Below are 12538 nucleotides of genomic sequence, written 5' to 3'. Positions count from 1 at the left end.
AAAGTGGGAGCTCTGAATCTCTCAAGTGTGCAGTGGTGACTGCTTTGTTGGGCCCAACCGACCGTTGCATTTGCTCATCGACAACGGACCCGAACTTCTAGTGAGATTTTCGCTGGTACGACTTTGCTCTACCGAACCGTGGCGCATTGAATGAACCGCGGTTCGCTACAGGCACCATGGCCGAGCCCTCAACGCCACTGCGTGAGGCCGGGCAGGCTACAAGAACAGAGGGCTCGCATACTCACCCTCCTGCTGCAAACAAGTCCCAACCTGGACGACAGCCCGATTCCCCTCGAGATGCACCCGCACAGCCCAACGACGCGCCGTCGACAGCTGCCCCCATGACTCCTGTCACATCAGAGCCGAAGCTGCAGGGAAATTCCCTGGCAGATTTACTCGGGCACTTCACGACGAATGCTACCCTCATTGCTACGACACGGCAGGACCATGACAAGGCGAAACGGGTCCTGCAGATTATGGCGGACCATCATGGAAGAGTAAAGAACATGAACAGATTTCCAGCGGCACAAGAAGTGATCAACAAAAGGTGGGAGCAGTATCAGAGTGAAGTAAATCACTTGGAACGGAGGTTGAAGGGCTGTCAAGATCAGTATCAGACTCAAAAAGAGCAAGTTGCAAGACTCTTCAACCTCCAAGTCGAGTCTGGGGCAGCGTCGGCGGCCGCCGAGGTCATAGAACAGCAGCATGCCGAGCTGAAATCGCAACTCATCCAGGAACTGCAAACAAAATTGCAGACACAACTGCGAACCGAAATGGAGGAAAGACTGCAAACAGAAATGCACGCACAAATGCAGGCACAAATGCGAGCGCAAATGCAAGCATTCAAGAGGGAGTACGATGAAAAATACGATCAAGTGGCTACTTTGCCAGATATCCGTGTGATTCATCAACGAATCGACGATCGCGAAAAGGTGGCAGGTGTACAGTCCAAAGAGCTGGCCGAGATCAAAGAGTTATTACAACATCCACCAGCGCAAGCCGGGGACCAGGAGCGGGAGTTGCAACAGCTTCGGGGCGAAATCGGGGAACTCAAAGATACGGTCCAATTGCTGGCCGGATCCCGGACGCAAGATGAGTCACTGTTGAGTGCAGTTTCGGAACTCAAGGCGCAGCTGGGACAATTGCAAGTCAGAAAGGCTATGCAAATGACAGAATTCGCACAAAAGCTGGACAAATTACAGGAGGCAATGAACGATAGCAGGAAATCTGCTGACACTGTTGATGACCTTCTCAAGCGAATTGAGGGACTGGAAGGGAAATCGATTCGACCCAGCGAAGTGTCTGATTCTCATGCCATTCGTGCATCGCCAGCATATCAGAGTTCAGGCGCAGAGCAGGCCCGAGAGAATGCTTTCACAATGCTCGACGCCCAAGTTCAGCGCTTGGAAAGAGCCAGCGGAGCGGCGCTTTCACAGCTCGACGGTCAAGTACAGCGCTGGGAGAATCTATTCAAGGAGCATGTCACAGCGCGCGCCGCCTTAGACAACGAACAGTCGAATGCCATCAAATCCCTTGAGGCAACGCTTAACCAGAAGCTGCAGAAGGCTATGGCACAAATCAATTCAGCGGTGTTCCAATCAGGGGACATCAACAGTCGTCTGCAGGCGGTCGAAACGGCCATTGTTTCGCTTGAGTCTCGATACAACCAAATCAGCACGGAGCCAATTGTTGAACGTGTCCTGAAAACTGTGCAAGAGATCTACCCGCCAGCAAACGCCATTAAAGCGACCATTCAGAACACCTCGAATTTGATGGGGCGGGTGAATGAAATGGGTCAGATGGCTCCGACGCAGGAATTCGCTGAATTGCAAAACACGGTCACGGAACAAGCCAACAAAATATCTGCGCTCACCCAGGAGACATCGCAGGTGCAGACAGAATCTCGCAGACGCCACGACGAATTCATGCGAGACAAGGAGGCGCTGGAACAAAGAATCAGTCGGCAGGCCGACTGTATCAGCGCAATCGAGGCGGATATCCGGTCGCTGCGGAGTACAGTGAAGCGCAATGCTGAAGAGAGCGACCGATATCACTCTATCAGGGGGGAGCACATAGATCAACTGGCGTTGCTTATCAAAAGAATCAAGAATAGCGTCGAAGGCGACATCCGTCTCCTGCGCGAGGCTGTCCAGAGCAACCGAGGGGAGGTTGGGTCAGTTGACGTGAAGCGCATCCAGGACAGGCTGGAGAAACTGGAAAGCAAGTCCAAGACTCGACTCACAGACCTGAAAAAACGGGTTGATGACCTGGAGCGGGCCCATGAACACGTCGTCAGACATGCGGACCTGGGCCGGAAGCTACGCCAGCATGCCAACGGAGATTTGGGCTTGACGATTGAGCGATCCCGATTAGAGGATTCCGACGATAGCACCAGTGATGACGCCGGCATGCTCATCGCACCGGACGGAAGCGTCCTTGGTACCGGAGCAAGGGGCAAGCGGAAGCGCGACGGCAGCGCGGGTCTCGCCAACCACATCGATAGCTCCAGGGAACGGAATTCGATCGTAACGCCGTCGTCAAACTATGCGACGTCTCCCGCGTCGGCAAGTTCATCCTCTCGCAAGAAGAGCAAAATCGCAGAGGATTCGGCCGAGGCGGACTTGTAGGCCGGCCAAGGAATGCGGGTGGGCTGTGCACGGTTTTTTGATCGTTCTTTACCTGTGGTTTTCCTGTTTTCGTGATACCAGGCATACCGGAGTTCGATACCATGGTGTTGAGGATTGTCGGATTGCTGTACATGTCTCTCACGCGGGCATCATTCGATTGTATCCATTGCTGTTTGAGTACAGTATCGCAGGTGGCATATGGTTATGAATCAGTAATAGGTTTCACCGAACCATCCATCGCCATGCGAACCCATCTATTCATTCTATGGACATACTACGTACTAATCTGCAAAAAGCCTACTGGTACATACATGAATCTACTCGACCTCGTTCTCCTTGAAGAAACTGATCACCGCTGCAACACGTCAACAACGAAGTCGAACTATCAAATGACAGGACAACACACTCACCTCGTCTAAAGTCCTCGGGCTTTTCAGAAATCACCCAATGACCCGCCTCGATGTCCACGACGCGCACGTTGGGGAAGAATGTCTTGATCGCGGGCATTGTTGAATCAGGCACATACTTACTTTTAGATCCGCGGATGAACAGCGTTGGCCCGTCGTACTTGATGTTGGTGTCTGTTTCATGGTTGAATGGGAATCGGCCCATGTTGTCCAATGCCGGTCCGAGAATGGAGAGCGGCACACGGAATTTCAAGGTGTTGCCATTGCTCCCGCGGATGAGGTTTGTCAGGAGGAATTGTCGGATTGGGAGAGACTTCCATGAGTCGACATCAGTTCTAACAATCCATCCTCGCAGGTGTTGTTTGCGGAGATATGGAACTCACCTCTTCGTAGTTTTGCAGAATCTCGTCTGCTTCACTCTGCTTGGTGACATTGGCGCTCTCAATTCGTTTCATGCCCTCGACATACTTTGGAAAATCGGAAGCGAGGCGCGCAGAAATCGGGGCATTGTCGACGGGAATCAGACCGGACACCCGATCTGAATGTCGTAGTGCAACAGTCATTGCTGTTTTGGCGCCCCTGGACGAGATTAGGAGAAAGACTCATCATGTTGATGCTCATGAGAGGTGGGCGACATTACATGGAATGCCCTATCAGCACGGCCTTGCCGAGTTGATGCTGCCGCACAAACTCTATCACATCCTCTGCCATGTGATCATAGGTATGATCTGGAGCATGTTGGGTATCACCATGGTTTCGCAGATCCTATACAGTCCGTCACTAATCAACTATCTGCCCAAAAGGTGGTGAAAACGTCATAACCTACCACAATGAATATGTCTCGATTAAGGTCACGAGCCAGGGCCCTGTCTCTGTCAATGCTACGCACAATCAAACTAGGCAACGTCATCCTTTGATTACATACTTGCTGATGCTCCGGTTATTTCTCTTGGAGCCGAACAATCCATGCATGAAAATGATGGGATAGCCGTCTCGGCCCCAAGGTTGAGATGTTGGCGGCTCGATCACCTGGTGGGACAATTCGACGGTGGATGATCGAGCTGTTGAGAAGAGCCGCCTCCATTGACGGCATGGCCGCACAGCTGGACACAGCATGGTCCTGATCATCGCATTACTTAGGTACTTGCTCTCCATCAAGAGCGACCGAGTATCCCGTATCTGACCGACATCCATCTCTTTAGTGCACACCGGTCCCTTTGGATTACGTAAGGTTAATGTGGAGAGTACTAGTCCTGATTAGGAAAGTCCGCTTGTTGCCTATTGAACTAACCCTAATATGGTAACTTATAGTACTTCTGATATCCACACGTGACACATGACACATGAAAAGAACTGTTTTCTTTTGATGGTGCACGACGGCAGTGGTATACTATGTACTTGGTACTTGGTACGGAGTACGGAATAACTCTCTAGGTATTATGTACTACTTAGGTTAGGATGGTTTTGGATTCAATCCGAACTTGTCGCATCGATGCCTTCGGGAAAAATAGGGGAGGAAAAAAAAAAGACGCAGGAAAAAGAAAGAAATCATGACCGGCCTGGGGATCGAACCCAGCACCTTGTCCGTGTGAAGGACACGTCATACCAACTAGACCAACCAGTCAATTGTTGAAGTAGAACTTCCAAGCAAGATCTGATGAGGGTGACCATTCCATTGGATTGTTCCACTTGCCCTTATCGCCCATTTCACGACGAAGTAGGCGCTCATAAACATAGGTCGCCTCACTGCCTCACCAAAGGGAGAGAAGCCCTGGACATTGACTCTTGGTTCGGGATCAAATTATTCTCCACCTCGACATGTTGCGCTCAGTCAATAGTACCTACAAGAGCAATTTCATATTGTCAAAACTGATTGCGAGACCGAGGTCTAAATCCATGAATCTCAAAGCCGCGAAACGCATCTTGGAACACCGAACTTGATGATGAGTACTCATACTTCCTCCGCAGAATCAGGAACATTACCAGAAGCACTGGGAACTCTGTTGCCAATGAAAGCCTCCTGCCGGATGTGGCCGGGGAGATCATGGAGGCAGGCAGGACGATTCGCTCCTTCTTCATATGACTCGTCTCGGGTGATTGATTTATATATCGACTATATCTTTCCTGCCTCATCGTCTGCATCAATTTCCCATCAATCCATTCTCGCTCGTTTCGATATCAAAGCAGATCATGCCAGTTAACCGTCTATGACTACTTGACCAGTGGGTGCTAGACGCTCTTTTATATATATACACAGGGCACCCCCCTCCCTTTCGTGCTCACAGCTCATTCCTGCCATATACAACGAATAGCAGGAACTATCCTCTGATTTCTCGCTCGTTCGATGGTCTCTCTTTTGCTTGCGACTGGGAATTCTCCCATCACAGCTCTTTGAATTTGTGCCCCTTCGTACTGTTCTTTGGTTTTCAAATTGCCTGTGATGGCAAGCTACCACGCTCCTTCTCAGCCTCCTCATCGTTCCCGGAAGGAGAGGGACAGTTACACAGACGCTCCCGAGACGGTGCAGCCTGTACACGAAAAGAACCATGTCCCAGAGGGCGACGACGATGAGGATATGGATGCCCTGATTGCTGATCTAGAGTCCCAAGATGACTGCGCGGGAGAAGATGACGATGGACTCGATGAGTCTGGAACTGCTTTTCTGATTCCCGAGGAATTACTCCAAACGAACCCCCGCATTGGTCTCAGAGATCCAGAGGTGATTGCCAGAAGAAAGAAATATGGACTTAACCAGATGAAAGAGGAAAAGGAAAATCTGCTGCTGAAGTTTCTGGGCTTCTTCGCGGGCCCAATTCAATTCGTAATGGAGGCAAGTTGTCCCCCGATTCACCTACACGATCAATGCCCTTCCTAACGCCGTTTATTAGGCTGCTGCAATTCTGGCCGCCTGTCTCCAAGACTGGGTCGATTTTGGTGTCATATGTGCGTTGCTCCTGCTCAACGCGTCAGTTGGCTTTGTCCAGGAGTACCAAGCAGGCTCGATCGTTGATGAACTGAAGAAGACTCTGGCACTGAAGGCAACGGTAGTGAGAAATGGCCATTTGCGTGAAATCTTGGCTTCGGAGGTTGTGCCAGGAGATATCCTACGGGTAGAAGAGGTATGATACGTCAACCGTCGTAGCAGGTTCAATAGGAAACGATGAAGGGCAAAAAGTAGCAGAAACTAACCGACAATCAACCCAGGGGACAATCATTCCAGCTGACGGACGCATCGTCACAGAGGATGCTTTCCTCCAAGTTGATCAATCCTGCATTACCGGAGAGTCTCTTGCTGTTGACAAGCATCATGGAGACACCTGTTTTGCTTCGTCAACTGTCAAACGGGGCAAGGCTCACATGGTCGTCACTGCAACTGGTGACAGCACCTACGTGGGTAGAGCAGCTGCGCTAGTCAACGCTGCGTCCTCCGGGAGCGGCCATTTTACCGAGGTGCTGAATGGCATTGGAACCATTCTGCTGTCGCTGGTTGTATTCACGCTCCTCATTGTCTGGGTCGCCTCATTCTACCGCTCAATTGGCATTGTCCGGATTCTCGAGTTTACTCTTGGAATCACGATGATTGGTGTCCCCGTTGGTCTTCCTGCTGTTGTTACTACCACGATGGCAGTGGGCGCCGCCTATCTGGCAAAGAAAAAAGCAATTGTGCAGAAGCTGTCTGCGATTGAGTCTCTTGCTGGGGTTGAAATTCTGTGTTCCGATAAGACGGGAACCCTCACGAAGAACAAGTTGTCTTTGGCTGAACCGTACACAGTGGCTGAGGTTGACCCCGAAGATCTTATGCTGACAGCGTGCCTTGCAGCGTCAAGGAAGACGAAGGGCATCGATGCTATTGACAAAGCCTTCTTGAAATCGCTTCGCTACTATCCTCGTGCCAAGAGCGTACTGACGCAGTATGAAGTCTTAGAGTTTTACCCTTTTGACCCCGTGTCGAAAAAGATCACCGCCGTGGTTCGGTCTCCGACTGGCGAGAGAGTGGTCTGTGTCAAGGGCGCACCTCTTTTCGTCTTGAAGACTGTCGAGGATGACCACCCTATACCCCAGGAAGTCGATAATGCTTACAAGAGCAAAGTAGCCGAGTTTGCCAGTCGTGGGTTCCGTTCTCTGGGTGTTGCTCGCAAGCGGGAAGGACAGGCGTGGGAGATTCTTGGAATCGTGCCCTGCGCTGATCCACCCCGTCACGATACAGCGAAGACAATCAACGAAGCGAAAACCTTGGGGCTATCGATCAAGATGTTGACCGGTGATGCCGTTGGAATTGCCCGGGAAACCTCACGTCAACTCGGTCTCGGAACCAACGTGTATAATGCGGAGCGCCTGGGCCTTGGAGGAGGCGGTGATATGCCCGGCTCTGAGGTGTACGACTTTGTGGAGGCAGCGGATGGCTTCGCTGAGGTTTTCCCCCAGCACAAGTACAACGTCGTGGAGATTTTGCAGCAGCGAGGCTATCTTGTGGCCATGACCGGCGACGGGGTCAATGATGCGCCATCTCTGAAAAAGGCAGATACGGGCATTGCTGTTGAAGGAGCATCCGATGCCGCTCGTTCGGCGGCGGACATTGTGTTCCTGGCCCCGGGACTCTCTGCCATTATTGACGCGATCAAGACGTCGCGCCAGATCTTTCATCGGATGCACGCCTACATTGTCTACCGCATTGCCCTCTCCCTTCACTTGGAAATCTTCCTAGGTCTATGGATCGTGATCTTGAATGAGAGCCTGAACTTGCAGTTGATTGTCTTCATTGCCATCTTTGCTGATATTGCGACATTGGCCATTGCCTATGACAATGCCCCCTATTCCAAGACACCGGTGAAGTGGAATCTGCCAAAGCTTTGGGGCATGTCGGTTCTCCTTGGCATAGTCCTGGCGGTCGGAACTTGGATTACACTGACGACGATGCTTGTTGGTGGCGCGCAAGGCGGAATCATTGAGAACTTTGGTCAACGCGATCCAGTCCTCTTCTTGGAGATCTCTCTAACAGAGAACTGGCTGATCTTTATCACGCGCGCCAATGGTCCATTCTGGTCGTCGCGGCCATCCTGGCAGCTCACCGGAGCCATTCTTCTTGTTGACCTGATTGCTACCCTGTTTTGTGTCTTTGGCTGGTTCGTCGGAGGGCAAACGTCCGTCGTCGCAGTTACCCGGGTCTGGGTGTTCTCGTTCGGCATATTCTGTGTCATGGGCGCCCTTTTCTACTTGCTCCAAGGATCGACCGGCTTTGATGATCTGATGCATGGAAAGAGTCCGCGGCACAGTCAGAAGCAGCGCAACTTGGAAGACTTTCGTAAGCGCCAATCTCCCCCATCCGTGATCACACTCAGCGCTAATGACACAATACAGTTGTTTCTCTACAACGGGTGTCGACGCAACATATGAAAAACCCATGAGAGGGAGGAAGCGGGCTGTTTGATGGTCGCCCAGTCGTTTTGCCTGATCCGCTCGACTATGTTACCACCGAAAGCACATTCATACGGACATCTGCGGCTACAACCATGCTCATTCCACTGCCGCCCAATGTCTCTCATTCACGAGTATAACAGGGCATGACTATTGCATGTATCTTATGATCTTACGACGTTCGTCTGTAATAGTGCTTGAATGGCCGAGACTGACTTGTCATTCACTTTAATCCATTCCGTGTTCTTGATGTCGTCGAATGTGGTTGGACCTCTGGACAGGGCGAGGTGTCCCGGCGATATTGGCTGCTTCTCACAGGCAGAACTTTTGTATTCTATTATTCTATTCTGTTTGCATTCTCCGACTGTGGCCTCGATATTGTCCCCGAATGGGCTCTTTTATTAACTTGGACCCTTCGCCAGCTGACACCAGCCTCTTGGAACAAGCCGCATGACCCCCAATTGTGCCTTCCTTCTCGGCTCTCCCTTGTGCTCCTTCCTGTTTGGCATTGTGTGTGAACTGTCATTCACCACCTCCTCGCTGTTTGCTCCTTCTGTTTCTGGAAGAAGTGAGTCTTGCATCACAAGCTGCGAGACATTGTGCTGGCTCCTGCCCCTTTTGGCAGCATGTGGATGGGTCTGACACGCTGCCCTCTCTCTGCCGCACCTCTCATCTGGTTCTTTTCTCTTTCCTTCCTTCCTTCCTTCCTTCTTTCCTTCTTTCCACCTTCTGGGTCTCACCTTCCATCTCTTCCACCTTCCCTGATCTACGCTGAGTCATCTAACCATCCGACATAGCCCATCCTGTTCTCTGATCCTTTTTTCAATTCAATCTCACCTTCATCTGCTTCCTGTCTCTCTAGAGCTTTGTTGCCTCTATATCTCTTCCTCTCTGGAACCTTTTCTTTCCCCGGCTGCCTTTTTGTTTTTTTTTCTTCTGTCTCCGCTTGTTTGCAGTTGTCGGTTGTATCCCATATTGTGTTATCCCATTTGTGTACTGACTCCGTTGCTCTGGATCCGTTGGTGCTCTCCTCCTGCAGGGGCTGCAACATGACTCCTTCTGACGCACCTGAAGACACCAACTCCGGATCCCAGGCTCCTGTGTACACCACAGACAGTCGTGTGGATCTGCATCGTGACGTGACTGCACAGGAACCGGTGGTAAGTGTCCCCTTTCGGCTTGACTCCTCTCTCCTTCCGCCCCTCTGTGGCTGAATGGATGCTGAGTTTGATGACCTCTGGCTGCAGCCCATGACCACCAACACCATGGCACCCTTGTACAATCCTGACCCGCTCATGTCCTCGAGATTGGGCAATCTTCAGCCGCCCCTGAAGCTGGAGGACATTCCCTCGTCGAGCAAGGTTTGGATCTCGCACTGCGGCAAAGGTAACTGGAGCTGATATGATTGTGCACAGCAATCTGATTGTCATTCCGAGATCAACCTGTCAGAGATGCAGAAAATCTTGGCAAACATCTGTCCTGCGCCTAATCAACCCTCGTCTGATCCTGGCCCACAGCTCCCGAATGAGCTGTTGCACAACTTATCCACCCAGCACCTGCAAAGCAACGCACAGAATGGCCACGGGGATGATGCTTCCACCGAGACGACCACTGCTGCAGGTGGCTTCCCGACAAGCTCCATCTTTGCAGACCCTCATGATAGTGCGGCCGAAATGCTCCGCCTGCGAAGGGAGTTGATGGCGGCCAACAGTCGCATCGCTCAGCAGGAACAAGAGCTGGCCGAGACGCGGAACATCAAACACACGCTCGACCAGGCCCTTGGGTCGCCCTCCGAAGCGGATTTTGGTGGCAGAGAGGTCTCTGACCACACCATCAGCAGCCTGCAAAATGCTTTGAATGCAGCTTCGGTGAGGCCGTTCAATCATCGTCAGGAGCCCTGGACTGGGGACGATGCGCAGTCGGACATTTCCGACGCACTGTCGGCGGGAGCGTACAATCGTTCCCGAGCTCATTGGGTGCCCATGCTTCAATCCCCGTTTGTCCCTCAGCGCGCAGATAGGGGATACCAGGAGCCAATGAACATGTGGTCGCCTACCGTCGTGAGTTCGTCATTGCCACCGCAGGGACCTGCTCAACCTCATCGCATGTTCTCTGGACCATCATCTGGTGCTCCCAGTCTCGATGGACGGTATATGAATGAGCAGAACGCGCAACTGGGGGGCCCCAGTTTCCCGCCGCGCCGCTCCGTCTCGAATATAGGGCGGGGCACCCCCTGCTTCGGTCCGCCCGCCGCGAACTGGGGCGCGTTCGGTGGTGTGATCCCCGGCGGGACGGCAAGCAAGCCCCTCAACACTGCACTCAATGCGTACCAGCAGATTGGAATGCACCCAATCCCTCAGTACCAACCCCGACCCATTGGTACTCCACTGTCTCCCACGGCGGCTGAGTTTACAGCGAACAGTGCCAATGGGTCCGCGTGGATTATCCCTTCGGCGGTATGTATAATACGAATTCCCTTCATGTGACGAGAGACTGATCAACAAACAAACAGGTCGATCGAGCCTCTCCTCAACCCTATCTGCCTGGCGTCGAACCACTGAATTATCGACGCCTACTCGATAGAGGCATCACATGTGACTGGAAGGCGATCGTGAGCAAGATTGTGCACAACAACGACCAGCAGGCTTCCATCTTCTTGCAACAGAAGCTGAAGGTCGGAACGGCGGAGCAAAAGTACGACATCATCGAGGCTATTGTTGATGATGCCTACAAGCTCATGATCAATCGATTTGGAAACTTTTTGGTTCAGCGTTGCTTCGAACATGGCACGCCTGAACAGGTGGTAGCAATCGCGAATGCAATCAAGGGCAATACCGTGAACCTCAGTATGGATCCGTTTGGCTGTCATGTCGTCCAGAAAGCCTTTGACTGCGTGCCGGAGGAGCATAAGGCCAGCATGGTTCACGAGCTCCTGCGGCGGATCCCCGAGACTGTCATCCATCGCTACGCGTGCCATGTTTGGCAAAAGCTGTTTGAGCTGCGATGGAATGGCGAGCCCCCGCAGATCATGGCTAGGGTGAATGAAGCGCTCCGCGGCATGTGGCACGAGGTAGCACTGGGAGAGACGGGAAGTCTGGTCGTCCAGAACATCTTCGAAAACTGCCTCGAAGAGGAAAAGGTATGCCAGGGAATACAATTTCTTGAACCTAACGAGCTGACCGTCGACAGCGTCCGGCTATCGAAGAGGTTTTGGCAAACATTGATCTTCTTTCCCATGGCCAGTTTGGCAATTGGTGTATACAGCACATTTGTGAGCATGGGGCACCGCGGGACAAGAACCGTGCCATTGATCACATCCTGCGCTCCGCTGTTGATTACAGCATGGACCAGTTTGCTTCGAAAGTGGTCGAAAAATGTCTGAAGATAGGAGGCTCCGAGTTCCTAGACCGGTATCTGGCGCGAGTCTGCACCGGACGTGCCGACAGACCGCGGATGCCTTTGATCGACAGTGAGTGTGAACGCATCCTTCTTATTCGCCTTCCTCTTTCTCACCATCAGCAGTTGCGGGGGACCAGTACGGCAACTACCTCATCCAGTGGATTTTGACCAACGCTTCGCCTCATCAGCGTGACTTGGTTGCCAGTCATATCCGGTGCGATCAAGCGTTTTCCTGCATGCCTTCAGACGCCCTGTGCTAACACCGACTTATATAGCAAGCACATGGTCAGCCTTCGTGGGTCGAAGTTTGGCTCTCGCGTGGCGATGCTGTGCAACAACCCATCTCATGCGATCCGGCCTGGGCCTGGCACCAACATCGGCGGTCGCTACGGCAACTCGGCCGATGAGCGTCTTGCGCCCGGTCATGGCCCTGGCAGTCGTTACCACCGTGGGGGAGCATGGCATCCTGGCTACCCTGGTTATCGCTAAACACGCAAACGCCAATTACTGACCAACGCCAGAGATGACAGTGGCGACGTTGTTTAGCCGTGTATTTCACGTGGATATGTATGCACAGACTGCTCGGGGTCGAAAACCATCAAATCGTCACACGCATTTACCAGCCAGTCTGTCGAACGACGTGATTGTGTTTGCAGTAGGTTTAGTTTTTTTTTTTTTTTTTTTTTTTTT

At 52.1% G+C, this 12538-nt stretch overlaps 5 protein-coding genes and 1 non-coding gene across 6 annotated transcripts; 4 read left to right on the top strand and 2 right to left on the bottom strand.

The window, feature by feature from the left end:
* Window positions 1-176: 176 nt before the first annotated feature.
* On the top strand, window positions 177-2627 carry VTN31DRAFT_1709 (uncharacterized protein; the record flags this gene model as incomplete). The annotated part of the gene is made up of 1 exon (XM_069401796.1): window positions 177-2627. One exon carries the CDS (start codon window positions 177-179, stop codon window positions 2625-2627), a length of 2451 nt encoding a protein of 816 aa, XP_069264565.1.
* Window positions 2628-2944: 317 nt separating this feature from the next.
* Window positions 2945-4006, bottom strand: VTN31DRAFT_1708 (uncharacterized protein; the record flags this gene model as incomplete). The annotated part of the gene is made up of 6 exons (XM_069401795.1): window positions 2945-2982; window positions 3038-3347; window positions 3418-3613; window positions 3675-3799; window positions 3861-3900; window positions 3960-4006. 6 exons carry the CDS (start codon window positions 4004-4006, stop codon window positions 2945-2947), a joined length of 756 nt encoding a protein of 251 aa, XP_069264564.1.
* A 579-nt stretch (window positions 4007-4585) lies between these two features.
* On the bottom strand, window positions 4586-4658 carry VTN31DRAFT_t12. Its single transcript has one exon. It is a non-coding gene; the product is annotated as a tRNA-Val (tRNA).
* A 951-nt stretch (window positions 4659-5609) lies between these two features.
* VTN31DRAFT_1707 (uncharacterized protein) lies at window positions 5610-8439 on the top strand (the record flags this gene model as incomplete). The annotated part of the gene is made up of 4 exons (XM_069401794.1): window positions 5610-5864; window positions 5923-6153; window positions 6239-8336; window positions 8393-8439. 4 exons carry the CDS (start codon window positions 5610-5612, stop codon window positions 8437-8439), a joined length of 2631 nt encoding a protein of 876 aa, XP_069264563.1.
* A 1461-nt stretch (window positions 8440-9900) lies between these two features.
* On the top strand, window positions 9901-10935 carry VTN31DRAFT_1706 (uncharacterized protein; the record flags this gene model as incomplete). The annotated part of the gene is made up of 1 exon (XM_069401793.1): window positions 9901-10935. One exon carries the CDS (start codon window positions 9901-9903, stop codon window positions 10933-10935), a length of 1035 nt encoding a protein of 344 aa, XP_069264562.1.
* A 362-nt stretch (window positions 10936-11297) lies between these two features.
* VTN31DRAFT_1705 (uncharacterized protein) lies at window positions 11298-11831 on the top strand (the record flags this gene model as incomplete). The annotated part of the gene is made up of 1 exon (XM_069401792.1): window positions 11298-11831. The coding sequence occupies one exon, from the start codon at window positions 11298-11300 to the stop codon at window positions 11829-11831; it is 534 nt and encodes a 177-aa protein (XP_069264561.1).
* Between the last annotated feature and the right edge of the window lie 707 nt (window positions 11832-12538).

Source organism: Thermomyces dupontii (genome assembly GCF_041956625.1).
Source record: "Thermomyces dupontii strain NRRL 2155 unplaced genomic scaffold VTN31scaffold_1, whole genome shotgun sequence".
In the NCBI taxonomy this organism is placed as follows: domain Eukaryota; kingdom Fungi; phylum Ascomycota; class Eurotiomycetes; order Eurotiales; family Trichocomaceae; genus Thermomyces; species Thermomyces dupontii.
The sequence above is the reverse complement of the archived record's forward strand: the minus strand, read 5'-3'. Positions and strand labels throughout refer to the sequence as shown.